At 37.8% G+C, this 27,559-nt stretch overlaps 1 protein-coding gene across 2 annotated transcripts in view; it reads right to left on the reverse strand.

Annotated features, from left to right (window-relative positions):
* Window positions 1-27,559, reverse strand: part of FBN2 (fibrillin 2) — a 157,853-nt gene that overhangs the window by 123,559 nt on the left and 6,735 nt on the right. For both annotated transcript variants that reach the window (XM_052701072.1, XM_052701073.1), the window contains exon 5: window positions 27,077-27,172. In XM_052701072.1, coding sequence (XP_052557032.1) covers window positions 27,077-27,172 — 96 coding nt within the window. The remainder of the gene's footprint in view (window positions 1-27,076; window positions 27,173-27,559) is intronic.

Here is a 27,559-nt window from a genome sequence, read left to right on the forward strand (position 1 = left end):
GAACATATGTTAGAACATATGTTACAAATCATTTGTTGCTTAGAAAGGGTAACTGTCTTGGTGAAAGAAAGTGATTTTCAGCACATACGTGTTACTCATTTTCTTTAACCTCAGACAGTTGTATTCAGTATGCACCGTGACTTAAAGAATGACAGTCTTTATCAACAATCAAAATTCTTACAATCATTAAATTTAATAAGACACACTTTTTCTTGGCATGAACGTTGAGGAAAAAAAAAAAAAAAAAGATCTGGAAATAGCACACTGGACTTTTAAATTTAACTGTACTAAATCTATGCCTTCATGAAACTGTATTTTCTGCATTCACAGACTACATGAGACAATCAGAGTTCTTGAAATCTTTTTTCCCAAAAAGGCATTGATGAAAAAAAAAAAAAAAAAAAAAGTTACTTCTAATTCAATTTGCAATTAAAAAAAAATAGCCATTTGACAGGGAGCCTGTCACAAGGATTAGAATTGTAATAATTCTAGTATTGGACATGGTCCAATATCCATCTGCTTTGTTTTTCTTCCTCTGTCTTCTGGCTAGAATCAGATGATTCAAGTGGAAGTGTAGAAGCCTGCCGTAAATTGACATGGGATAATCTGTCTGCCACACTGTATTTTCTCCAGGTGTCTAGCACACACCTGCTTGAGGCCTAAAACACAATGTTTAATATCCCAACTACCACTTGTTGCTATTCAGGACAAAAACCTAAAATATTTTGATACACATATAGGTATCCTATTTCCATATTAACATTATCACACTTTGTCTCCACAATTTCATGCTGTGCTAACCAACTACTGCTGCCCATGAAATTCTTCTGAAGTAATTGGAGAGTTAAAAAAAGTGAGACAAAAAGAAAAACGAGAGGAAAAAGTACCTAATGTGCTGGAATATCCCTTACATGTTATATGGAAGAAGAAAACCTGCAAGTTTCTTCTCACAGAGTGAAATAAGTTTCTAAGGTCAAAATGTCATGTGAAGTCCAACAGTACTAGTGGAAGTGCAGCTGCAATGTCCTGCACCCATATAAACCCCACATACGTAAAAGCCCTGTAAGATTGGAAGTCTGTAGCACTGGAGCAACATATTAAAATAAATCCTATACTTCACTTCGCATCTAGAAAGATTAGCAGGAAGATACTGTGAAGACTCTTCCATCATTTTTACTTAAACAAAACTCCATAAAACCATAACTAAACGAGGAGGTAATGTGCCTGGATGTAAATAATTTCAACTATAAGCTATTTGGAATACTCATACTTCAGTAACTCAAACAAACCAGAAACATTAAGCAAGTTGATCAGTCCGAATCGCAAAGAGTGAAAAAAATATTTATAAATAAGTGTCCCAACTTTGTCAATTAGAAAACAAAATCCTAGTATTAGGGAAACCTGTTTTACTTCCTTATGCAGTATGTGTGCCCCTCAAAATGACTTTACACTGATCCTTTCTCTCACAGATGTGATCTAGAAAATATCAAGAGATCAGAAAATAAGTAAATCCAGCATTCACTTCAAAAAAAGACTCAAATATAGTAAACGTGATTACCTCAAAATTACAGATACCCCAAAAATCTATTTCATACATCAGCACTGTTAGATAAACAACCTAATACTCAAGAACCTAGGCTTAGAATGCTGGAAGGTAGTTATCTGCCATTTGTGTTGTAAAGCACGTTATTCCACTTTGACACAAAATAGCAGCACAGTGAGTGACATCCAGGTGAGCAGACCAGGCCCATTTTGGCAAAAATCTGAAGTTAAACTCATGCTTTCAGATGATGCTCCAACCCAAACCATGCTGCAGCTGCAACTGCCCCTATTGCAGCTCTAGTAGGATGCTGTGGATAACTTTCCCATAAGCTCCACTAACATTCCCAAGTCTCCAAAAACCAGCAATTTATTTTTGCTACTTGTTGCAGCACCTGCTCCTTGAATAGTGATGAGATTTTCAGTATCAGAATTTTTATCATTTGCAACATGAATCTACACATTTTGAAAATTAAAGGTGTACTTCATCTCCTGCAGTGACAAATAACACAATCTGCGTCTTTCCCATAATGGTAGGGCACAGTGCACCCCCCATTCTCTCAGTGAACCTACGCAAATGACAGCACTGTCCAGACCTCTGTCTTTATGAAAAAATGGGACATCATTACTTTTTCCTTGATTAAATTTTCATCCAAGTATGAAATGGTTGACAGTACTCATGGCAGCACTCGAGTTCAGACCACAAGCCTATAATGTATGGATATGCAAGCACTACCCTTCCTATTGAATTCCACCATTTTAACTCAGACTATGCAAAAAGATGAAACGTTACAGAAGTACATAAGTTTGTTTCACTAAAGATTGTCTAAAATTGTTTTTCCTCCAATTTAATCATCCTACCATGGAAAATTGTTCTTTTCTGCAGTAATACGTAGCTGCCAACAACAAGGGATCACCATAAGGGAGGTTTCAAAGGTAACAAGAAGTTAGATGAATTGTACTGATTCGGGCTTGATATAAATAAAAAGCATTTTTTCTGAAGGTGACATCCAACAAGTTGCGGAAAAAAGATTGTTGGCTAGAAATTAGAGCTAGTCTCTTGGAAAATGAAAGAGGCTTGGCAAAGCTATTAATTTCTCTTGGAAAAAATAATCTATGGGCAGTACAGCTATTTAGACTAAGATGTTCATATAAACCAAAGCCTGAATAGTAACGTCTGAGCCAACTCCTCTCCACTTCCCTTTTTTGTAATTCAAGAAAATTTGTATGTCAAGTCCTTAATTAGGCTTATGATTTATATAAATAATGAACACTGAAGTCTTTTAAACATTTTAAGTCATAGGTAACTCAAATAAGTTGAGACAAATCCCCATAAGATTCTGTGGTCACCAAACGAAACAAGGATTTTTATAAAATTTATTTTGATATGTAGCACTGAAGAAGAATTGTTTAGTTTAAAAGGTTCTTGAATACTTATGCTAAATGCATTATGAAGCCTTGAATGTTTTCATAGAGCTGACAGCTTCCATTTTCAGGTTTAATTCTTACAACTATTCTACTGGTCCCACATGACTATTACTGACCAAGTGCTGTGATGCAAGACTTTCCATCAAACAAACTCCTGTGATTGATTAGGCAACTTCATATACATATGGTAACTAAAAAGTGAGTGGAGAGAACCTCTAAATTAAAGAGAGAAAGTAAAGAAGAAAGAGAAAAAAAAGAAAAAAAAGAGAAAAAAAAAAAAAAAAAAAAAAGGACATGTTTAATGCAGCAGTCTATGTGGGCTTTGTAGCTTTTAGCAAAATTCCAGTTTCCACCAGCACTCCTGTCATGTCCATTCTAAGCACATTCTCATTTTCCTTATGCTGGAACAGGAAAAGCACCTCTTTTCCAAAATCAACATTCCTGAGTTTGCACACCCATTTTATTATAATTGATATTATGTCAGTTTTAAGCAGACATGGGACAGTTGAAGTTTTGTAGTAGTATCTACAGATCTTTGGGAAAGGACAGCAAAGTAACAGATAATCAACCATACTTCTGAAATAAGTGCTATTTTCTGTAATTAATATAAACGTCAAGAAAAATGGTTTAAATATTTAAGATATTCTTTTAAAAAACATACACAAGAAGGAGAAAAAGAAAGCAATACAGTGTAAGATGGAATTACACAAGGATTTTCCTTTAGAAAGCAACAAAATCCCAAGAATAGCAAAACAATACTGGGAAAAATTCTTGGAGGAAGCTTCTTTCAAAATGCAACTGCAGTGTCAGTAACTGACGGCTAAAAAATTCAGACGTGAAAAAAAGCTGGTAAATAACTATCCCTAGATCTTGGTTCTAGCAAGGACTCTACTGTCCAGTTTGTCACCTTCTTATTGATACATGTATGTCAATATACTTTCAGAAGTACTGCTACCATATATACAAAATCTGCAGTCGAGGTTGGATATTTTGCTCTCGTTAAACACCTCTACAAATACGTAATCTGAGGAACCAGGAAATATCAGTTATTCTAAGAAGCTGCAGTCTAACTTACTTCTGCAAAATGTGCATCTAAATGAGAAATTACAATTATTATTTTTGCAAAGCTCAGCAGTTTGTGCTCACCATCCCAGTGCTACATCTTTACTGTGCTGAGGTGTTCACAGAATTCAAAACAATTAACAGTGCATCCCTGCTGCTCACCAGTCCCTCCCGTTTTCTCACACCGAGCTACAAACATCCCCAGCAAGTGGCACTCTGATCCACAATCCGTGCTCCTCCCAATTTATTTACTGCACAGCGAGTAACACCCTGCTCACCAAAATCCAAAGATCCACACTTTGACTCTTCAGTGGAAGGAAAAACAGAGCTTTTCCTCTCTACCACATAGACTAGGATAAGACCTTATCCCACAAACTACTGAAGGACCAGAGTGAAGCTGTGACCTTTTATGTCAATACTGGACCTCTGAAACAAACATCAACAGCTCTTTGCAGCCTCTGCAGCAGAACTGTAGCAAAACCTACATCTCCTCTGCTTGTCAACACTGGGGCCTTTCTAAAAAAAGAAAGAAATTGCATCCCTAGGCTTTCCAGTCTTTTACCAAACTGATTTCCACCTTTAACATCATTTCTTTTCTACAAGCCAAAAAGAAAATATTGCTTCGCTTTGCTTTATAAACTTATTTAGATAAAATCCTCTCAGTTTTTTGCAGTTCAGTAAGAATAAACCCTCACCATGACAGTATGCTGTACTACCAACAAAGCCTTGAAGGGGAGACATGAGAGCCCAGAAGGATCTCTATTATGGCCTGACAGCTGGATGCCCAGTTTTAAATCACACACAGGTATCTCCTTCCTGTTGTTGAAGCTCTCTACTCTGCACAGATTCCTGTATGCAGATTTCAGGGACAAGCCAGGATTTGCTCATATGACAGAAATACATTTAACATTAAAAAGCAGGCTCTGAAAAGACAGACAAATGCACATCATATTCTTATTCTTCATACCTCAGAAAATGAAGAAGGCAGTGCCTGGCCATATGACTGTAAAGCAAATAAGCTACATTTCTGGACCTTGATGTTAAAATGTTGCCTACAGCTTCCACATCTTTTTGTCACGCTCTGCTTCCCCTCCGTAATTAATGTTGTTCTTCAAACAAAAGAATGTAAACCCTTGCCAGTAAGGAGGAGATTTTAAGATTCAAGTTTTCAGGTGTCACAAACTTTTAAGAGTGGTGAAGAACAACAGTACAAAGAGCACAGAGTAAACTCCCCCACTCCAACACTCCAAGCCCTTTTGGAGTCATTACACGCACCAGCAGTCAACCCCACTAATGAAAGTGAGCCAGCTTCTTCTGGTTAAGACTACTCACATGAAGAAGAATTAGAGAACAGGTCCAGAAAAAAATGCTTAATTATTCTCAGAAACTCTGATCTCATCATGTTACGTTGGGACATATCTTTGTTAGCCAAAAGAACAGTTAGAAACAATTTAAAGGTGAAAATGTATGTTCCTCATTTGCTACAAAATGAAAAGCAGTTACATTTAAGTCAAACTTCTGTGGAGATGTGTTTTTTTTGTTGTTGTTGTTTTTTGGTTTTTTTTGTTTTGTTTGTTTTTTAATTGGCAATTTGCATACTACATTTTCTGGTCAAAAAAAGATCATCAAAAAGGAGACAGTGTCCACACGTTAGACCCCAGCCAGCCACAGTTCAGAGGCAAAAGAAAGTCAGGCACCATCAGATGCAGCAGAGCCCCCCTGCTGAGGTCAGGGAGGGGTGCATAACCTACAGCCCTGTGGACTTCCCAGTTAACTGTAATTCTTCTCAGAAGCTATTTTAAGGAAAGTGTACATGCCCAAAACAAAAGAGAAAAAACATTTCATAAGAAACTCCTGTGTAAATAAGGAACAAAATGTTAAAAGTACTAGCAGAACAGAAACCCTATAAAAGCCACAGACATGCAGCTGAATTCTTTTGTTAATTTGATCAGATGAAGAAAAATAACTGTTTCATGCAGTTTTCTCTTAAGAAAAAAATAAAAAAATCACATTTAGCTTGCAATAAACACTTTCCCAGATGACTGTCTAGACTATCCTGATATGCTTCATGAGTTCATAATAAACTACAAACCCAGCCAGTAACTATTTACTGGAGGTCTCTCTGTGGAGTGGCATAAACATGGTTTCCCCTTCTTCAGATCTCTGGCTTTTGTTCATCGAAAATAAAAAGCGAAACAACTACTCTTCAGCTTATACAGTGTTTTCAGTGGGACACTGTAAATCACAGCTTCTTTTAACAATCAAAAAACAGGACAGGCGTTCATTCACATAAATCATCTCTTGAGAAACAATTTACTGCCATTTCTCATAACAAAGATCTACTACTATGAAGTGGAGTAAACCACATTTCCTTTAGCACTCCAGTATTTCATAATACTGATGAAGTCAGACAAGGCCGAAGACTTAAGGCAGGTAAACTATTAAGTACTTCCAAACTTCATCTTTACTTCATTTAAAATTCAGCAATACTTTGAAATTAATAAATGTTTTTTTTCTAATACATAATTGCTGTGCTGTCCCACACTGTCAAAATAATTAAAACTCTAAAATCCGATATGTTCTTCAACAGCCACATAAGCTTCACTTTTTGACCACTCCAAGTTGAGTAGCAGCACTTCCTAGCCTCCATTTTCTAGTTATTGCAGACCAAGACAGTTAGGTGGCAACATCAGAAGATCTATGCTGAAATTGAAACAGTGGCTCTGGATCTGAACTCTGTTCTTAATCAAAACTCCCAGTAGCTTCACTGGGACTTCTGCCAGACTCAATAGTACAGGACCAAACCCAAAAAGCTCATTTGCATTGGCATCCATTATTTCTTGTGAATCTGCAGAAGCAGAAGCCCCTCATTTGTCTGCCAGTGGGAACCTTGAGAGGGGCACTGGGTGGAGGGGAAGACTGCACGCAGAGACAGAGTGAAGTCACGGCATGGAGAGGCAGATATGTGCACAGTGCAGTTCATCCTCACCAGAAGTAAGCGGAAAGATGCTCTGATGTTAACTCAGACTACTCTTGGCAGCTGCTAAGAGCTCCTGCATCTTGTAAAATCTCATCTCCAATACAAAATTGGTCAGGCAGCTGGTAGCAGAACTGTCACAGCGTGCAAAAAACACAGCAGGAGAATAAAGCAAGGAAATTACTTCTGAAAATCTGGTATCTGTCTAGCTCCCAACCAAGGAATCCTTTGCAGCCCACAGCTTTTTGTCTTCCACACTGATCCTTCTGGCTCACCATTTAGATTTTTTTACTAAACTCCATTTTTATTAATCAAAACAAATATGAGATTAACACTGAATGGCTACACCCTATATGGGAAAAGTCAAAAAAATAAAAGAAACAAGCTTCTCATTTCTTATTTTTCAGAATCATGAGGAGGCTCAGGGGGGATCTCATCCATGCCTATAAACACCTGAGGGGAGGGTGCACAGAGGACAGAGCCAGGCTCTTATCAGTAGTGTCCTGTGCCAGGACCAGAAGCAATGGGCACAAACTGAAACACAGGAGGCTCCCCCTGACCATCAGGCAGCACTTCCGTGCTGTGCAGGTGACGGAGGCTCTGGGACACAGACAGGCTATGCAGTCTCCTCCACAGAGATCTCTAAAGCTGCCTGGACGTGGCCTGGGCATCCTGCTCTGGGTGTCCCTGCTGGAACTGGGGTTGAGCTTGATGGACACAAAGGTCCAAACTTCTGTCATTCCAGTAAGTCTCTGCAAATACTACTGAACAAGTTCAGTTCACACTACTGAACAAGTGCGTTTATACTTTTCATTTTATACTTGTGACACTTCTCAACTTCTCTACTTAATACAGAACCTGTGAATGCACAGAACATTCATGCATATACCCAAAATTAAAAGCTCACTTGTTACATATGATGACTTTCCTCATGGGCTTATCAAGACTGAGTTACATCATTCTGACTGATAACAGTAATATAAAAAATGTAATTACCTGTACAAAAGTACACAGAAATATAAACATATATGTACTTTCATAAAATACATATAAATACTCTTTTCCTATATAAGCTTGTATAAGCACATATGGTTACAAGTATATAATATTATCAACTGCACAGCAGGCTAGCATACCTTAAGTATGCTTTCCTGCACGCTCCCATCTAAGAATTTGGAAACAGTAGCATACACTTACATACATTAAGGTTTTGGCTTATGGCTATCAAAACTACAACCATTAAAATCAGCCTGAGCAATGACATAACTAGCGCTGCCAACATACTTCACAGGTTTAAACACTTTGACAACAGAATTCTAAGCACTGAGAATGTGTAAAGCCTTTTTTGAATGTATATTTACTGTCCCAAAGGATACATCTTTCAGTACTAAAGTGTTACACAGAGTAAAGTGTGGTTTACAAGCACTTGTTACCAGTGCTAGGAAGGGAAAAAAGGTATTTCACAGTCATCCAGAGTGTGAACTCATTTCAGATTTTAATTGCCAATGTATTAGTAATAAAAACCTATAGAGTATCATACTGAAAACTAATAAATTCAAGGGATGAACACTAACCTTCATGCTGCTTTTGTCATTATGAGATTTTCATCTCTTATTTCCAGTTCTGAAAAGTGAATTATCACTGCTGATAAAAACGGGTTGGTTGCTTAATTGTTTTGTCCAGGAAAATATGTTGTAAGAATCTGTACTACTCTAGCTTTGATAGTTTAGGTACACATTTTAGGGCATCTGTGTACTCTTATCACATCTAAAAAGACTCAGGACAAACCTGCTTGGTTTATGATTACATTAGCCAGTCTAGGAAGAACCATCTTTCCCTCTAGACCTTCCTTCCAACATCTCCTTAAGTATGCTTAATTGCTGCCCGTATGCCAGTGCATTTCCAAGTGTTACTGCAAATCAACACAGAAGAAAAAATGACATCCAATGTATTCAAAGATTTTTCCTTTCTTTCATGGGAGGCCACTGAAATCAGTAGAAATCTTTCCAGTGGATTTCAATAAACTGTTACAAGTTTAAGTGCCGGGTTTGTTGAACTTCTTTTGAAGGCAATCTAAACTCGTTCTGTGTACTTCTTTACATCTATTTTTCCTTCTTAAAGCATAAAGTGTGAGGAGAGAGTGGGATTACTAAAGCACTCACAAAATCTTAATGTAACAATATATACTGTGGCATCAAGTGAGGCAGCTTAGTGATGGGACTCAGCAGTTCAAGTTACCAGTTCGATGTGATTATCTTGAACATCTTTTTCAACCTAGATAGCTCAGTGTTTGTTTGTTTGTTTGTTTTAAAGAGAAGAACACTACTGTTTGTTACGCTGTTGTATTTTAGGAAGAGCTATGTCTTTGTGATTGCAAATTTCAGATGTTTGCTCATAAGAATAAGCAGATTAACACTGCACATACGACTAACAGAGAAGTGCATTCTAAAAATGCAGTATGAAGCAGTAGCATCACACCTCAGCAGAAAAGCTTTCTGGCACTAACTGAAAAGAATGTTATTGAAATACAATGACACAAGAATAAAACTACCCTATTTCTTCCAAGCTCAAGAAATAAAACAAAAGTTCTTCAGTTCGTAAAGTTTTAGCTTAACTAATGTGAAGATCTGTGGTTTGGATAACTTTTGTATTGTTTTACATTGTAAAATACTCACCACATTATAGAACTTTTCATCATCTAAGATAACAGAAGTGAGACAACTCTCTAATCAAAAAAGAACAGAACTTGTTATTCCTGTACTGCACTCAAAATGTGTTTTGGATACCTTCTCTAGGAGTTCAAACAATGGCTTTACTCTGCAAGCTCTTCTGTGAGCACTCTGATCTCTATGTTAGAGCAGCATCGACCATTTTCCCTGCACTGGTTTATGACTGAAAACAATTGCTCCCACAGCTGACAGAAATTATGCAGATCACTAAAACAGTGTCTTCCACCTTGATCAAAATGTCTTTTCTGCGTGCAAAACACAAGGTTATATCGGAACAACTTAAGTCAATTTAATGAAGTAATAGAACAGTAACTGCTGCCTGCTTTCAAGGTTTTTCCTCTGGCAGGATCATGATGGCCCCCGGGAGATCTAGAGCTCTACAGCGGTACCACGCAGCACAATGCAACCTGCGCTTACAACAGGCAAACAAAAGGATCTGGAAATGGGGACTAAATGCAGCAACATTAATTTCCAGTTCTACTAAACAATATAAAAGTAAAAATTCTGCATGATCACATCAAGTTTTTATCACTAATTAATTTTGCATTAAATATCTTTTTTCTAAAATGGAGATTGAACACAATTTCTTACGTATATGTAAATTGCCACACTTGCATTCAGCAGTCAAACAACTACAAAACAGAATATTCCAACTTGTACCATCTGAGGTTGGATTTTATGACACTGACATCCAACTTTCAGTCAACCAGGATTTCAAAAAGAATTGTTTCTCAGGAAAGAAAACATAATTTAGTTTCAAAATATATGATTTCTGTACTAGAAAATGTCTCTTCCATTGTTACATTTTATTATTTTCAGATGGTTTGGGTTTAGCTGAGAGGCCTTTCTTAAACTTTCCTTTTACTGCAGATATTGCAGATTAGGCTTGTCTTACACAAATATTCAGAAGCAAGGAAATTTTGGGTGCATCAGACTGCTTAGCTGAGATAAGCAGATTATGTCTCAGGTAGTACAAAGTCTAAAAAGCCATATTACAGTGGAATAGCAGAGCTCACAGTCACATCAAGGGGAACTGCTGAAACGATGTGAAAACTTATCAAGGATTCTCCCTTTGAATTCTTCCAGTGCTCCACGCTGCAAGGTGCAAATGCTGAAAAATGTGAAAATACTCTCCACATCTAGCACAGAAACTGAGTTTTTCAGACATCAATTTCAGATATAAAAAGTGGACACAGCTCAAGATCCTGGAGCAGTAAAAGTTAAAGTAAAAATTTTAACTGACATGATCTGCAGATTCAGAGTAACATACATAAAGGAACCGAGGCATGATGCACTCATTCTAGAAATACAGGCTGGCACTAAAAATATAGGGAGGATTATAGAAACAGCCCACTGTGCCTGACCCCAAAATGAAAGAATAATAAGGGAGCACAGTATGGATAAATGCAGACAACAGGGCTTGATATCATGACATTACAGAGATGCTTCTTTCTAGCCCCGGCAGGTAAAAGTTTCTCTGAAAGGACAGAGTTATAGCTAAAGAAAATGACAACATAAAGATTCCTGCAGGAGAAAGAGTTTAATATGACAGTTTTAAGGTGTGAGGAGAAGCTTTGGACATCAGCTTTAAACATATTTTTCCCTGCAGATTTGCACTCACTGAAAAAACAGTGCAGTGTGGATACTTCAGGAGCCTGCTATCTGTATTACAGCCTCAACTCCATACAATGCCCAAACCACCTAATAAATCTATAAGAAATTGTGTTCATCACCTTTGTAAAACCCAGACGCTGAAAATGATTTTTCTGATGAAGAAAAAATTCAATATGAGATGGATGTCAAATAAGTGTTCTTGGTAGATAATGTCATCTACCATAACCATGCATTCACATTAAAATGATGCTACACACCTGCTTCCCAAGAGGAAAACTCAAGCAGAGAAGCAACCATACATGATTATCATACCACCAAAACTTTCTGTCCTTCCTCAGTCCTGAGAGTAGATGATATGATATTTATTAAGTCACTGAAAGGAGTGAGGAAATCTTCTGTCACCATCCATTTTTAGGACACACTGTGTATGCCATGACTAACTTGAAAAATCAGCTGACAGCTCACTAAAATACCAGGCTGTACATGTATGAAAAAAGCATGTGCACTATGCTTTAAGCTGCAGAGGCAAAATACAACCTTCAAGAAATGTTTTCTTAAATCTGAAGATGTTAAACTTCAACCGTTTACAACATAATTTGCCCAATAACCTGCTACACTAGTAGTCAATGGTTTCTTTTGCAGAAAATACACTTTGTGTTGCAGTTGTAAAACTGACAAATGAGCATACATTCTCCTACAAACTCTTTCAACATAATACGTAGCTGTGGTGCTAATAACGAAATTGCCATTACCCTCAATGGGGTTAGTTCTGACCCTGCAGACATCCAGAAGCACCTGTAAATTCAAGTGATACCCAACTTTTTGCATCATTTGATGCATCATCAAATTTTTCTTTCTGATTTCTCTTTCAGACTAAAAATGCAAGTTTCGTTCTTCACACCACAGAACACCAAGAATGCTCAAAAACTTGTAGTAAAAAGCAAACATATATAAAAAGGATAAAAAAGAATGCAAGACTGCCACAGCTCCACAAGGCCACATGCTGAGGGAAGCACCCTTACTGAGGCACACAGTAGCACAGATGCAGAGAAGAGAAAGCAGACCTCTGCCATTTCTTCTCCGTTCTGTTTCCTTTCTAAGGATTATTATCACCCTTCTTTTATTCACTTTATACTTAAGACCACAGTTAAGATCTAACGTTACCAATCTCCTTCCTGCTTTTCCTGAAATTCATCCAAAGTTCTCCTTGCACAGCTTTTAACACCTCTGTGAGTTTAGTGACATGTCAAGATTCCCAGCCAGCATCTTACTACAGATTTTTCAAATGTGCTGATAGCATTGCAGTATGCAGCATTCCACTGCAGTGAAAGGACAATATGTTGAAACTTGGCTACAAACTGACCTTGAGCACTAAAGTTGTCATTTTCCACAGGACTCATCAAGACGCTTCTTGCCAATGTCTGTCTGATGCAGATTTTACACTTTACCTACACTGCTTTCATTCAATTCAATTTTACTGACTCTGCTTTCCTTCCACCTTTATCAAAAGCTCACTGCTACATAACAAATATTTCGACTCCTTTATTTATTTCCATTGACTTTTCCAATGTTGTTCCTTGAGGCTTCTTTGGTTATTTTCCACATCACTGGCTATTATATGGGTAAGTTAAGGTAGCAACTATTAAAATTCTCTATGAAGAGTCAGCTAAGATCAGCAATAGGCTTCTATAAACCAGTGTTTCTAAGGAGACACTACCCAAAAATGTGATAGTTTTCTTCCACCGTTTTACTGCAGAAAATCATAGGTTCATTACAAACATATTTATTGATGGTCCAATAACAAATCAATCCAAATTCAACCTATAATTATATAAAATGTAAATATTAAATTAGCTAATATTAACAAATTAAGCTACCTTCAATCTCTGCAAGCGCTCTGCTTTCCAGTATATGAAAAGATAGATTAAGCCATCTTCAGCTTTCTACCATTTCTGAAATTTCAAGCTCTTAAATAAGCAATCTCTGATGGTGCAGCCAACCTGGGCCACTCTGTAGTCTCAGCTGCTAAAAACTAGAGCAGTGTATAAATTAATCTGTGACAAAACTAGAGGAAATGATACCCTCCATACTTGCATTCAGAAAATCCAGATCACTACACTCTGTAGTCCTCTTCTTGGGAAGAGCGAATCAGCCTGAACACACAGCTTCCTAAGAAGAATGACCATTCTCCCAAAGGAACCATAGCAATGCACTTTCTAATTAAGCATTTATCCTCATCATTTCAATAAAATCTTTGCCAGTAACATGTTTTGTACAAGTTCGGGTTTTTTTTGGTCATGTTCTTTCTGCTTCACAAACAATGAACGCGACAGAGCTAACTCTTCTTCAACTGTTTTTCAGATAACAACGATTTCTGTGACTACGTGATTTACTAATGAAATCCTTTCAGTGAACATAACTTCGCGTCCAAGCATAAACTCAAGACCATTTGATGAGTCGTTATGACACAGTCTGAAACCCTGAAAGCAAGGGAAACAAGTTACAATACCAATACTTAAAATGGTTGGAATTATAAAGAAGTCTCATGTAAAACTCCAGTGAGACTAGCCTGTGCTTACATTTACTTAGAATTACAGTTTATTTTCAACCTGTTGCATCAATTATTAATTCTTAATTTTAAAAGTGAATTTTAAAAGTTAATGTAAATTTCAACTAGAGATGAATTCTTGGGAGCTCTTGTTTCTTCTTTTCTTTTCTTAAAAAGTTCTCTGTAAATCTGTATTGATGAGCTTTTTAGTTGCTATACGGAGCTCATTTTCTTCACAGCAGCTGGGACAGTGCTGCGTTTTGGATTTGTGTCTAAGACTGTATTGGTAACACTGCACTGTTATGGCTATAGCTGAGCAGAGCTTTTCCCTCTCTCTGCAGTTCCCAGTGAGAAGGCAAGGAATGTATGAGAAGCTGGGAGAGAATGCTCCCAGGACAGCTGACCCCAGTAACCACACGGATGTTCTGTACTGCACGATGTGTTATAAACAATAAAGCTGGGGAAAGAAGAAGAGGAGAACACTTGGAGTGACAGAGTTTGTATTCCCACATCATCAGTATGTGTGATGTCCCTGCTTTCCAGGAATGGCTGAGCATCTGACAGCCAATGGGAAGCAGTGAATGAATTCCTTGTTTGGCTTTTCTTGTGTTTGCCATTTTTCTTCACATACAGAATTGCCTGTATCTCAGCTCCAATGCTTCAGCCCTTCCTGTTCCTTCCACCATTCCATTGGGAAACGAGGAGGAGACTGGAGGGGACTGAAGTTGCCATGGCTGGGCCTGCCTGGCAGAGGAGCCACTTTAGCCACAGCTCTGCATCTTTGCAAGGCTCTGCCCAGCTCCCAGATTCACACCTCATGCTTTTTGGAGATGCTTTTGGCTAGTAGGTCAATGCTAAGGATGCAAGGCAAAACCGCTTTCTGATTTGCCCCATCAAGACCTGACAGTCTTCACACAAAGACTAAGAGAATCACTATAAAATGCTTTCCATGCTGCATCTTAAGGACAGTTAAAGCTTTCCATTTAAAAACTTCTTTTCAACACTAAATATTAGTAATAGAAAATGCATAATACAAAAGAGCTGCAGGAGGTGAAACGTTCCCAAAGTTATTTCTATGGAGAGAATCCACGACCAGAATTTGCAAACCAGAGGACTAAAACAGTCCTGTGAAGCAAATTATCAGACAGCCAAAAGGAGACATAAGCCACAGAAAGCCAGAATACAACTGTATTACAAGTTTACAGAAATCCATGTATCTTCTCTAAAAGAAAGCAAAAGATTGCAGAATTCTTTTAGCTTCCATTCCTAACCCTATTCCAGCACCGATCTGAATTTAAAAACATTCAGAGTCAAAAAGCATACTGTATGCTTCCTTTTGTCAACATCTAGGCTTCAATTGATGAAGGAATACTGATAAATGCAGCACTGTGGAAGAATCAATGCAGCTTTTGTACAAGAGAAATCAAAGTCTATATACTTAATGGAGTTCTGTAATGAGTCAACACTTCCATCAGATGGGAGCAGATACCATCCACAAGGAATCCCAAAGGACCCCAACCAATGGGTCTTCAAAAAACCACAGAATGAAAGAAGAGGTGAGTGATAAAAATGACCACTTGGTCAGGAAAAATTCTGAACTACAGAGCTGGGAGAATACTGTAGGGAAATGTCACTGAAGGTTTTCCCATTCATTTGGCTATGGTGGGGTGGGGAACATCAGTGAGACTGCTCCCTGGGTCTGATTCTGTGGCAGATCTCCTATGCTCTGCAGCTTCCTGTTCAGGCACCTTCAAGAGCTTCTTTCAGTTCACCTTGTGTTCCTGGGTAACAAAAACCTCTCTGCAACATTAAAAGCGTTTCAGACTGTATTTCAGCAGAATCTCTTCATGAGCACAGTTTTGCAAGCACTCCCTCAGTTCCCTCCTCCAAAAAACAATACCAGTTTTAAGCAGAACAGAAACCAAACACAAATTCAACTTGTAGTCATTATAGAAATTAACAACATTCAAGGTTCTTCAATAACCTAAAACTTCTTCTCAAGCTTTCTCTTAACACGGTATTTTTAAATTTGTCAGGAAATCAATTTGTCTAACCTTAAAAAACAAACAAACAAACAAAACAAAAACAAACAAACAAACAAAAATCCACAAACATCATTTAACTTTTCCATCATTTCACAATATCCTCAAACTCTTCAAGTAAAGAGTTTTCCATTTTTTCCCCCTAATTTAAAATCTGCCTACAATGCTTACATAAGCAACAGTAAACATCAGCACTTCCTAAATTCCACAGAAGCTTTCCTACTCACCTGAGTATTTTGGGGGGCTTTGCATTTTCTTTTATGAAAGGCAATCCCTATCAGCAAGTCACAGTTCTTTTGTGTTGGAGGTTTTTATTTTATTTGCTTTCTCTTCAGAACACCATTTCAAGTTAAGTAAATTAACTTATTTTTTTGTTGGAAAGCTTTCCTTACAAGCTGCTGAAGAACTCAAAACCTACTGTCCCTAGTAACAGCAGCTCCTTTACATTTCAGACTGCCTTTCCCATACACCACTTAAAACTGTGCCTTTCTCATCCATATCTTAAGTGCATTTTTCTCAGTCTAAACTTCACTTCAAAATCACAAACTGCAGTCTCTTAACAACCCTGGATTTTACTGGAGATAATCTGGAAATATGTCCATACTATTCAGGAGATATTTACAAAAATTTGGTTAATAAAAAACTGTACTTTTTCTTTTTTATTTTTCCCTGAAGATATTTCTTTTTTTCCTTCTGAAACTTAACAAAGCCATCACAGTTTTGTTCACCCTCTCATTAATCTATTAAAAAAAAAAAAAAAAAAAAAAAGTCAATCTAATGTATCTGACAAAGAGAAAAAAACACTCAATGAGGAAAAAAAAAGAGACAAAACTGGACAGAACTTTCCTGCAATCTTCTTCTCCTCCGCAACACACTCCCCACTTCTTTTTAGGGACTGTTGATCTTTGGCTTTCTTTTCAGTGAAAACTTTCTAGATTTTGAATACGGTCCACTCCAAGATTCAAACCTTCATTCTCATCTTTCTTTAGCAGACTTGCTTTAAAGACATAATTTCTGCTTTTGTGTAACACAAAGTATGATAACCCTGGGTCACTTCAATAATTAGCTGTCATGCCTGAACTAGCTGGAAACTATTAAGGATACCAAGTGCTTCAAAACCAACTAGTGATAAAAGTAGTAAGGCTGCTTTGCTGAAAGATTTGAGATGGTCTCATTTTTTGGATGAACCTACTGATAGGTAGGACACAGCATTATTCATATTTCTGGTTGTTGGGGTTTTTCTTGTTGTTTTTTTTTGTTTCTTCCTCCTCTTTTCAGTTTCAGCTTTAGAGAAGCTTATATCTGCTCTATACTACTAATTCGAAGCAAAGGGCACAGGAACTCTCTACACCAGAGATTATAATTGATTAGTTTATTAGCAAATAAAGCTCTGATCTCTGACATAGATTTTAGCTTGTTCCCAAACGATTGTGCTTCCACTGCATCTGTCAGCCACAGGCTCATACTTGCCAAGCCTGCCATCATGGTCTTCTCCTATCCAAAACAACATAATCAGCTTTATCTTCTGCATTCAGTGACAACGTACTACTCTCCATGTATATACTACACAACTAAATGCTAGCCTTCACTAGTTTTTCAGTATAAAGTGGCTTTGTTTGCTGCACCCATTTTTTTCTAGATACTTACAAAACAGACTGAATGCAATGATAAAGACAGAGGAAAAGATGGAAGGAACACTAACCAACACACATTTAAGTATTCAAATTAAAAAGGGATTACATTATTATCTTAATCATTACTGCCATCAGCACGTTCAGTGTAATCTGTTATCTTTTTTAAAACTGCAAAATGTTAAATCTTCACACAGCGAGAAAGGAGAAATTTTAAACACATGTAGACATCTTGTTGGGTTTTCAATTTTGAAAAGTTGTCCACTTTTCAAGCGGGGAGAAGGGAAAGTTGAAAGCATTTTCCCCCTCCACCCTCCTTCCCCTCTGCTTCTGCAGTGCAATCTGAACATGCTGGATCAAGGGGCCAAGGCCAGCTGTATGATGACCAAGAAGAGTAAGTGCCAGGTCCTGCACTTGGGTCACAACAACCCCCATGCAACACCATTTGCTGGGGGAAGAGTGGATGGAAAGATACCCAGCAGAGAAGAACCTTGAGTGCTGGTCAGCAGCTGTCTGAATACAAGCCAGCAGTATGCCCATGTGGCCAAAGAGACCAACGGCATCGTAAGGTGTATCAGACTGTGGACAGCAGCACAGAGCAAGTCATTTTCCACCTGCACTTGGCCCTGTTAAGCCTGCACCTAGAATACTGTGTTCAACTTTGAGCCCTTTAAACGAGAACAAAAGTGCTGCTGTGCATTCACAGGACGGCCACAAAGATGGTGATGGGTATAGAGAATAAGTCCTTTGAAGAACTAAGGAAATCAGAGTTATTTAATCAAGGGGGAAAAAAAAAGGTTCAGGGGAACCCTCATTGCTTTCTACAGTTACCTCAAAGGAAGCTGTAATGAGCTGAGGACTGGTCTCTTGTACCAAGCAAAGAGCAATTAGGACAAGAGAAAACGGCCTCAAGTTACACCAGAAAAGGCTCAGATTGGATATTAGGAGAAATATCTTCACTGAAAGGGTTGTAAAGCATCGAGACAGGCTGCTCAGGGAAGTAGTTGAGTTGTTATCCCTTGAGGCATAGATGTACTGCATGGTTTGATGGGACATGGTTTGGTGGTAGACTTTACAGTGCTACATTAACGGGTGGATTTCACAACTTTAAGAGATGACTATGATTCTATGATACTATGATCAAACCACTCATGTATGCAAATATCTTCAACTGGAGTTGCCTGAATATGGACCGCACTTAACTGCGCAAACCAAAAAGTACATCATACTCAGAGTTTGAGATCTCTAGTCTCAAACAAACAATGAAAATAACTATCAGGATCTTCTAACAAACAATCTGATGTATTTCTCTAACTTAAGATATTCACCTTCTTGTTCTTCACAAGTAGACAATTTCAATACCTATATATGGAGTTGCCAAATTTATGTCAGATAAAATCTCACCTCATTGCCACAAACATCTGTAATTGTTATCTCTTACTATCTTGAAGGGAAATAAGATAAATGAAACTGAAGCATTTTGCTAATACACAGCTTTTCCTATGTATGGGAAAAGCTGACATAAATGCTTCTTTATTGAGTTTTGGTTTTTTTTGTTTGTTTGTTTTGTTTTGTTTTTTAAGAGGGGATTTTGTAGCACTTTTAACCCATGTTTTTATTTCACTGTAGATGAACACCCCTGTGAACTGAATGAGGCTATCAGAAGATGCCACTGAAATAGTATTTTTCTCAATTCAGTCAACAGACCCAGAGTGGTTCCTTTACAAACAGAAAGTGTCTCAACACATGATCCCAATGGATAAAAGCAGACTGAAACAAAATTAGTGTTCAGCAGCTAAGTATTCCATTTTCTATGCACTAAAAAAAAAGTAAAAAAAAAAAAAAAAAAAAAAAAAAAAGGATAATAATGTCCGGCATTTTCAATTACATTCACTCCCTGAGCATGCAAAATGCAAAATTCAGCAGTCTCACACTAACTCCAACAAAATGATATGTATGACCTCTCTAGTTAAAACAACTCAGGATATTGGTTGACTACTAAGCCTGCTGAAACAACCCTGCTCAGCCTTCAATGAATTGCAGTCTCACAGTGCCCCATTCCCTTTCGGAGTGGGTGAAGGCAATAATACATGCTTTGTCTGGTTAGCTCTTCAGAGCAGGGACACACTTACATGCACACATTCTATCCTAAACAATGAAAATCTATTTCAGTTTAGCCTCATGCTAGCCACTATAAAGCAAAAACAAACAAAAAAAGAAACTGCAAAAATAAGATATTACATCCCCACAGCTCCTACTAAAAGAGAAAAGCTCATCAACCACAAGAACATTTTTGCTACTAAACATCCAAAAAAACTGGGGTACTCCTTCAAAGCATACAATCCCATGTGTAAGCCCTCAAAGGTCCACAGTTATTCTCACTGTAACTCACAGAACTTGAACTATCTCTGCTTCTCATGGTCCAACAACCAAAAAACAGATATTGATGAACTGCATACAAGATCTTTTACATACCTGTCACAGGAAAGTGAAGCTTCTTAAGTATTTTATTTCCTCCTTGCTTGCTTTAAATCTGAATTTTCTCCTCTTCTGCTTCAGTTAGTATATATGCTGTTCACTGATATGTCCCTTCCTTTACCCTAGTTATTTCTTTGCATTTGTTTAACCTCAGCATCTTGCTGGATTGAAGAAATATTTTCTTTTTACCCATTCTCATCTTTGTCCTTAAACAGATCAAGACAAACTACCTTCCTGTCGAGAAGGTCACATGAAAGCAATTGCTCTCAAATACAACGTGAGATGTATGCTCTTTTATCCCAGGAAACAGACCTCCGTTTCAGTGACATCATACAATCATCGAATGTCCTGGGTTGAAAAGGACCACAATGATCATCCAGTTCAAACACCCCTACTATGAGCAGGGCTGCCAACCACCAGAGCAGGCTGCCCAGAGCCACATCCAGCCTGGCCTTGATGCCTCCAGGGATGGGGCATCCACAGCCTCCTTGGGCAGCCTGTTCCAGTACTTTACCACCTTCTGTGAAATACTTCTTTCTAATGTCTAACCTAACCCTCTCCTGTCTCAGTTTAAAACCATCCCACCTTGTCCTATCAGTATCCAAATTTGAAAGCAGCCGTTCCCCCTCATGTTTATACACTCCCTTCAAGTACTGGAAGGCCACAATGAGGTCTCCCCGGAGCCTTCTCCAAGCTAATCTAGCCTAGTTCATTCAACCTTTCTTCACAGGAAAAGTGCTCCAGCCCTCTGACCATCTTACTGGTCCACCTCAGGACCTGCTCCAAGAGTTTCGTGCCCTTCACGTTCTGGGGGCCCCAGGTCTGGATGCAATACTGCAGATGGGGCCTCACAAGAACTGACCAGAGGGGAACAGTCACCTCCCTCTCCCTGCTGGCCACCCCTCTTTCAACGCAACTGAAAACACAGTCAGTCCTCTGAGCTGTAAGGACACACTGCTGGCTCACATCCAGCAGACTGCCTCAAGCCTATTTGGATATTCCCCTGCAGTACCCCATTTCCCAAGCCACCCTATCCCTCTGTTGTCATCTCACTTTGCACTCTTCCATCAGTCCATTTCTCCTCGGACTCTTCTGTCACTGATCAGAGCTGCTGCTGACACAGGGAGGTCACTTCATGTACCACTAGGAACTGCAGGTGCAACATGCACACTTGGCTAAGATTCACAAGCAACAATTTTACTGAGAACAACCCAAAAGCTTCTCCTTTTCTGAAGTTCTTATGCTGTGTTCAACTGCTATATTTACTCTTTTTCTCTTCATTCATCTGCCCGACTTGAAGTTCTCTCTCTTCTTCGGTGTTCTTCCCTAAGCTATTCCTACTCAATCCAAAAACCCCTTGCTTCTCAATGTAAGGCACCCATCCCACCACTTTTGCACAGTCTGCAAGCACTGTTCTTCCACGTGGGATGAAGGCAGATTTTCAGCAGTGATAGGATGTCTCTCTCCCATTTCTTGTCCACTAACCCATGACAAAGAAGGAAACAAATGCTGCTTTTCCATCCTGCTACATAAACCTCTATGTATCACCGACTATTCAAAAAAAAAAAAAAAAAAAAAAAAGTACAGGATGTGATCAGGAACAAAAATATTATTTTCTCATATAGACAGCTTGAGAAATCAGAAGAACTGATCATGCCAGAAAAAAATTGAGGGTCAGGCCATTTATTCTGCTTCATTTGGCTTCTTGTGGACTTTTTTTTTTTTTTTTCCAGTTTTCTTCCACTGGGTAGGACAGCTAAATTTCAACATCTTTTTATTTTTATTTTTTTTGTAAAAACAGACAAAATCAAATGCTTGCATCTTTTGTGTTTGCAAATCAAGGAGAAGAAGCTGACCAAAAGAACAGACTTCGACAGGAAATATAAAAGGTCACTGTATGTATCAGAAAGAGTAAAGCACAAGCTCCCAGACAGGTTCTGCTTTCTTGTTAACCCAGCAGCAAGTCTCAAGTTAAATACTGTAATCATGCCAGTCATTAGTTACTGCTCAGCCTCCTGTCTCCAGCCCGGAAATTAGTCTGCTAGGAGCCCAGATAGCTGAACAAGCAGTCACGTTTTATCATATAACTGAGTCTGGGAGGCCAATCTCAAGGAGAGCTACATATGTTCTAAATTAGGAAGAAAATATCTATTTTAAAAGAACTTAATTTACAGAACAATAAGAATCATGCATTCAAAACACAGTAACGTAAAAAAACCAACAAGACAAAATCCCTTATAATTCTGATAAGATTATGTGAACTGCCCTTGCTAATGACAAACTATATGATTTTAGTTAAGGAGTAATGAACTGTTGCTAAAATCAGTCTAAAATTAAAGTACAGAGGCTTTTTTTTTTTTTTTTTTTTTTTAAACTGCAAAGCATAATGGAACTTCTACAAACAGATAAAGAAATCACTGACTTCTGCATTTTGTTGTAAATTATTAAGTTCTTACTAGGTTAAAAATCTAACCTGTAAATTACTGTTGGAGAGAATAAAGATTTAAGGTATCCTTTACATTTTTTTTGATGTAATTCAGCTCAGGTAAATTAGAAGTATTGCATTATTAGCAGTCACTGCCAGGATACATTACACAAATCATCTTTCTTTTACTGAACAAAAGTACAATAAGTTACTAGCTTCTTCTTCATAAAATTTTGTCTTGCCATTTACACTTGGAAATATGACAGAATTTTCTGAAAGTCAGCAAAGCATGCTATGTCAATAAATTCTAAAATCCAGCGTCTTCAGAGATGCTCTACCCCACTTAAGTCTAAAATTTGCAAGCCAATGGAATAGATGAAAAGGAAAGACAATCTAATAAATCAACAGCAACCAATGTGTTTATATACAAGTTTACAAGCTGGTGGTCACCCTCATAAGAAAGGCAATATCAGAACAGACTACAGAGCAGTGCATGCAAGAGCAGCTTTAAGAAAAATACTGTGCGACCTTGTACGTTCTTTGCATGTGTTTGATGGGTTAAATATTGTGCATTGATCCACTTCCACAATTACAACCTTAGGTAGCTATGAAAAAACAGAGAAACTATTTATTTTAGAGAAATTAATCCCTCCCTATAAGCACATCACACTCTGTTTAACCTGACAAGCACAGTAGTATCTATGTTGCCTTGCCTACAACTAGCTTTCTCGTATTTTACAAAGTATTTCACAAAGGCCTAACATATTTAAAACACACATGAAGTTTGCTACCACATGTTGCACCACAGATCATGAACTCCTACCACAGTATTTTTTTTCCCCCCAAACAGCATGAATTAGGACTATGTAACGGATGCCATGTAAGAATGGCATGTAAGAAAAGCCAGAACTTCACGGATCGCATATACCCCTCTTTATTCATTTTATAGTACTTACGACCCTGATATCGTAACTGAACTAAGAAAGGCTATGCAACATCAAGAGAAAAGATGAGGAGAAATTTAATTTAATCCTTTCCACTTTACAAAAGCATATTACATGAGATATATATATATATATATATAATATATAATTTACATGTGCTACATTTTGGTGACCATAGCAGAAGTAAATTTTGCCTACTATCTCTAATTTCAAGCAAGAAGCTTCAGACGTCTAAATACAACATACTTTCCAACTAAAAAAAGAAGGAAAAAAAAAAGAACAAAAGAACAATGGCTTAAATGTCCTTAAACAGTAACATTCTGCACATCATGTTTCAATAGTAGACTGAATACATGACTTTGAAAGACAGCTAACAGAGATGCCAAAATACAGTTATTTACTTCCTTTTTCTCTTGAATTCTGCAGTTTTATATTTTCATAATGAACTGTAAGAAAGCAGACTGTAAAGCTTTTGTCTGAGCAAAAATGAAGTTAAAACATCTGTTAGCACTAGAATCTTTCACAGAAGTCAACCTATTTTGCACACATAACCATCCTTAAAAAAGACTAAGTCATTCCCACAGTTGGAGTCTGTCCTGTCTATTAATAAGATTCCACAGCGCTGAAACAAGTCAGATCCTAAACTAAAAGGAAATCTTAATTATGGGTGACTGCTTCTGACAAAAAGAAAGCCTACCAAGTTTTCTGGCATTAAATAAAATATTTCTGAATGCAGACTACACTAAGAATAATAAAAATTTATTTTCAGTATTATGATTCTACTACATTATTGTCCAGATAGAACTATTATCTATCTATTGAAGGTATCCAAGTATTAGCTCCACATGAACTATGGCTCAAACTAGAAAGCAAATTCATATTGTCCAACCACTTCACATTGCTTTGAAAATCCATCCTAAATTGATAAGATAGGTAGTGTTTCTTTTTGCTAGATGAAACCATTCATTCTACAAAGACAGATTTCTGAAAACAGTTACAAACACTAGCAGAGTTCTTGACAGACTGATGTTTCTGACTTTCCACACTCACATAAATGTGAAAGAATTGGGTACTTGAGCTTCATTCACAAGAATTTACTGTAAGGAATGGGCTGGATATAACACACCAGCAAAAACTAAACCAACAGCAGCAAGTGTCAATCTGATTTTAAGAATGAAAACCGTAAGTAATTACAGACAAAGAAACAAATTCGTACTTTACATTTCTCTGTTGCTTGTGACATCTAGTGGGTATAAAAAACAAACACGGAATAGCAAATACAAATTCCTGGTTTTTTCAGTTTCATTCAAATGCTTTCAGTTTCATCACTGCTTTCAAAATTAAGGTAACTAACATGAAGACAGGAGGGCAGTCTGCTAAAGTCAGTCTGCCTGACTTAGCACATGACCTAGCAGAAGCCTTCCATGGTGAGACAGCCATTTGAGAGAAATAGGCTGAATACACGAACCATAAAGAAGGTGAGCAGAAAGCTGGTCTGCTTGCTTAAAGAGTTGTGCAAATTGCAGCTGAGGACAGAAAGCTAGTGCAGGCTTCAGGGAATATCACTGGAACAAGTAACAGCATAATGTGTTCATTAACAACTTGGGTAATGGCACAAGAACACTCTTTCAGCAAGCTTGGAGAAGACACCAAACCAGAGGCACCAGCTGATATACTGGAGGACAGACCCAGAGTGACCGGACAGCTTAAAAAATAAAAATAAAAAATAGCCTAGGAGCTATTTCAAAACATTCAACAAAAGCAGATGAAGTCTCACAACCAGGATGAACTAACTCAATGGAACAATACAGGCTAGAGACCAACTCACAGCCAGGAGGCTCTTAGAAAGGGATTATGGGGGCCCAAGTAGACAAAAACCTTAATATGCATTAGTTGTCCATCACTGCAGCAAAGAAGGCCAGTTCGACGGGGTTTGTCAATATGAGAGGAGCATCCATTCCAGCAAAGAGACCCTCTGCCCCTATCTGGCACTTCTTAGACTGCACCAGAGTAATGCGTAGTTTTTCACTCTCCAATAGAAGAAAAGATATGGACATATGGAAGAAGGTTCAGGGAAGGGGCACCACACTGATCAGGGAGCTGGAGCACCTGCTCTGTGTGAGGAGGATGATGGACCAAAGTTTGCACAGCCTTAACAAGAGGAGAGTTTAAGAGGGGTATATTGCTTCCTGCGATAGGATGCAGAGAAACTGGAGACAGATTCTTCTTGGAGTCTCAAAGGACACAGACAAGAGGCAAGAAACACAAAATCGAACATGCAAAACTCTGATTAGGTATTAATATAGAAGTTTCCACCACGAGCGTGGTCAAACAGTAGAACAGGTTGTACTGGGAAGGTGAAATTTCCAATGCTGTATGTCTTCATACTACAACACTGCTGATAGGACACAAACATGAGCAAGCTGATCAGATTGCTAATTGAAGGGCTGGACTAGACGGCCTGGTGGAGGTCTCTTCACATTTACATTATTCTATGATTCTGTCTGATTTTGCCCTGAGTGTCTTACCCACTGCTCAAGTAAGAATGTGATGTTAAAAGAGTAACCCTAGACTATTTTCTACTGACGTAAATGACCCCATCCTGCTTTTTAAATTAACAATCGGTTGAATGTTTAAAGGGGTAAGACAACAATATTTGAAAGCGCTTGGGACTTCACAACACTGTTGCTCAGTTCTTCAGTGTCCTTTTTGATGAGAACATATTTGCAAACACACCAACTTAAAGGAAGATGAAGAATAACATTTCTGCTAAGATCTTCAGCATCAGCTTTGATTACAGTTGACAACTTCATTGTAAAAAATGTATGATTCTTATCATATTCTGTAAAGCAGTTCCCATTTATATCCACTCTTTAAAAATCCAGCCCAGCAGGACAGTCAATTGGGTTAAGCTTATTAGTTTGACACGCACAAAATAATGTTGAGCAGCAGTTCTACATTACTACTTCTCTAGAGTCACCTTTGAAAATAAAAACAACTTTCTCATTTACTAAAAAGCATTTAGATTTCTGAGAGTGCAAACAGATCAAGAGTAAACGGAGATATACAGACAGTGCCTTAATTATTTATGTGCTAATCACATAGTGTAACACTAGAAACATTTTATTCAGCATCATTAAAACTGACTTTTTGTCAGAAAAAAGAAAGCTAAAGAATTTCTCTATAAAATTTTAAAATAATGTCCTACGTTGATCACCCAATTAACAAAAGCACTTTAACTTCAGTACTTTTCAGTTGTTTTCACAAATGAGAAATGTTTCTTCCTTGTCTTACTTTTTCCTGTACAACAGAATTAACCAGAGCAAATAATCCTGATCTAATTATGTATGTGCGATTCTAATACACAGCAATCTGAGGTGCAATTTGCTCTCATATAATATCATGTAGCTAAGAGAAAAAGATAGCTCATTTTTCAACTATCACACAAAACAGGATCAACTCAAATTCTTCCCAGCTGTACGAGCTTTGTATTTGCCATCTTGAGCTGTGGCTATCCAACATAAGGACATGCTTTCTAAAAGTACAAACAAATGACTTTTGTGAACTTACTGGCTCAGCTGGCAAATATACTTTTCAAAACTTGCACATGCACATGGCTGCATATAACTGCTCATAACTGCCTTATTTATTTCTTTTACCTCTTTCACACTGAGGGCCAGTAAACCCGTAGACACATGCACAGCGATTAGGTCCAATACACCGTCCTCCATTCTGGCAGCCTTTTTCACAGACAGCTTCAATTAACAAAAAGAAAGAAAAAAAAGCTATGTTAACAACATTTTATGCATCCATGTTATTCAAAACTCATTTTTTTCCCCGTCAACTCCTCTAAGTCTCTTTGGACCCAAAGACAAACATTAACAATAATGATTGTTCAGGTCAAATTCCATTAGTACTTACACCTGCTCCACCTTAATTGCAAGCAGCTGTTTAATTAATCTTATTCAGCACAGCTTTTTGGCAGACACTTAACTTCAGTACACTATTTAAACAGTTGTGCAGCAATAGTCTCTAATCATAAGAACTTACATCCATCACCATTAGCAGGTACAAACCCAACTAATTTGCGCACACATTAAGTTGTGACATTCACTTGCAGCAGCAACAAACCTCTCAGGAAT

Source organism: Tympanuchus pallidicinctus, unplaced genomic scaffold, assembly GCF_026119805.1.
Source record: "Tympanuchus pallidicinctus isolate F22 unplaced genomic scaffold, pur_lepc_1.0 scaffold4, whole genome shotgun sequence".
Lineage (NCBI taxonomy): Eukaryota > Metazoa > Chordata > Aves > Galliformes > Phasianidae > Tympanuchus > Tympanuchus pallidicinctus.